At 36.5% G+C, this 1,363-nt stretch overlaps 1 protein-coding gene across 1 annotated transcript; it reads left to right on the top strand.

Annotated features, from left to right (window-relative positions):
- Positions 1-497: 497 nt before the first annotated feature.
- Positions 498-1,106, top strand: LOC122195236 (uncharacterized mitochondrial protein AtMg00810-like). The gene has a single exon (XM_042896822.1). The coding sequence runs from the start codon at positions 498-500 to the stop codon at positions 1,104-1,106; it is 609 nt and encodes a 202-aa protein (XP_042752756.1).
- The last annotated feature ends 257 nt before the right edge of the window (positions 1,107-1,363 follow it).

The following is a 1,363-nucleotide window of genomic DNA, read 5'->3' on the forward strand; positions in this document are numbered from 1 at the left end:
CCAAAGGATTCAATCAGCTTGAAGGTGTTGACTTTCTTGATACATATTCACCAGTAGCCAAACTTGTCACTGTCAAGATGTTACTAGCCATAGTTGCACAACAATCATAGCCATTGATACAACTAGATGTAAATAATGCGTTTCTAAATGGTGATTTGGAAGAGGATGTTTATATGGATATTCCAAAAGGCTACAAAGTTGATCACAAAAATTCCCATTCTACCCCTCTTGTCTGCAAGCTAAATAAATCGTTGTATGATCTTCGACAGGCTTCTCGCGATTAGTATTCCAAGTTATCATCTTTCCTAATTTCCAAAGGCTTTACACAATCTAAAGCTGATTATTCTTTATTCTACAAAGGAAGTGGTTCCCCTTATGTGGCTTTGCTAGTATATGTGGATGATATTGTCATCACTGGAGCTTCAAGAGAAGGCATTAATGCTTTGAAACATAGTCTCAGTCAACAATTCAAGCTTAAAGACTTGGGAAATTTAAAAATGTTTTTGGGTCTTGAAGTGGCATGGTCAAAATCTGGTATTTCCATTTGTCAACGAAAATATGCTCTTGAACTCTTACAAGATACTGGTTTTTTAGCATCAAAATCTACTTATTATTCAATGGATCCAAAATTAAAAAGCTCCAAGTTTGAAGGTGACCCTATTACTGATCCTTCCCAATATAGACGGTTAATTGGTCGTCTATTGTATCTCACTATCACACACCCAAATATCTCTTATGCTGTGAATAGATTGAGTCAGTTTGTAACTACACAAAGACAACCACATTTACAAGCTGTTCATCATCTTTTGAGATACATTAAACATAATCTGAGTCAAGGATTATTTTTCTCTACAAGACCTTCTTTTCAGCTCAAAGCTTTTAGTGGCTTGGATTGGGCAGGATGTGTTGACACTCGTAGATCAGTCACTGGATTTTGTGTTTTCTTAGGTGAATCGTTGATTTCATGGAAATCTAAGAAACAAACTATTGTTTCTCGTTCATCCACTGAAGCAAGGTATCGAGTTGTTGCTGCTGTAACAAGTGAACTCATTTGGTTGCGACATTTACTTCATGATTTTGGATTCCCGTCGTCACTTCTTATTTGATTTACTGTGACAATGATTCTGCAATCAAATTGGCAACCAATCCAACGTTTCACAAGCGCACAAAGCATATCGAGATCGATTGTCATTTCATACGTGATAAAATCATTGATAAAATTATTCGTTTGATGCCTATTCAAACTCAATATCAGTTAGCTGGCATTTTAACTAAGCCATTCCCTAGATTCAAATTGCAGCCAATCATATCCAAGATGGTCCTTCACAGCATTACGGTTCCATCTTGACGGGGCATATTAGAA

Source organism: Lactuca sativa, chromosome 1, assembly GCF_002870075.4.
Source record: "Lactuca sativa cultivar Salinas chromosome 1, Lsat_Salinas_v11, whole genome shotgun sequence".
NCBI lineage: Eukaryota > Viridiplantae > Streptophyta > Magnoliopsida > Asterales > Asteraceae > Lactuca > Lactuca sativa.

Bases quoted from the DNA above. Each gene is read 5' to 3' on its own strand.
- LOC122195236 (XM_042896822.1), top strand. From the start codon at position 498: ATGTTTTTGGGTCTTGAAGTGGCATGGTCAAAATCTGGTATTTCCATT.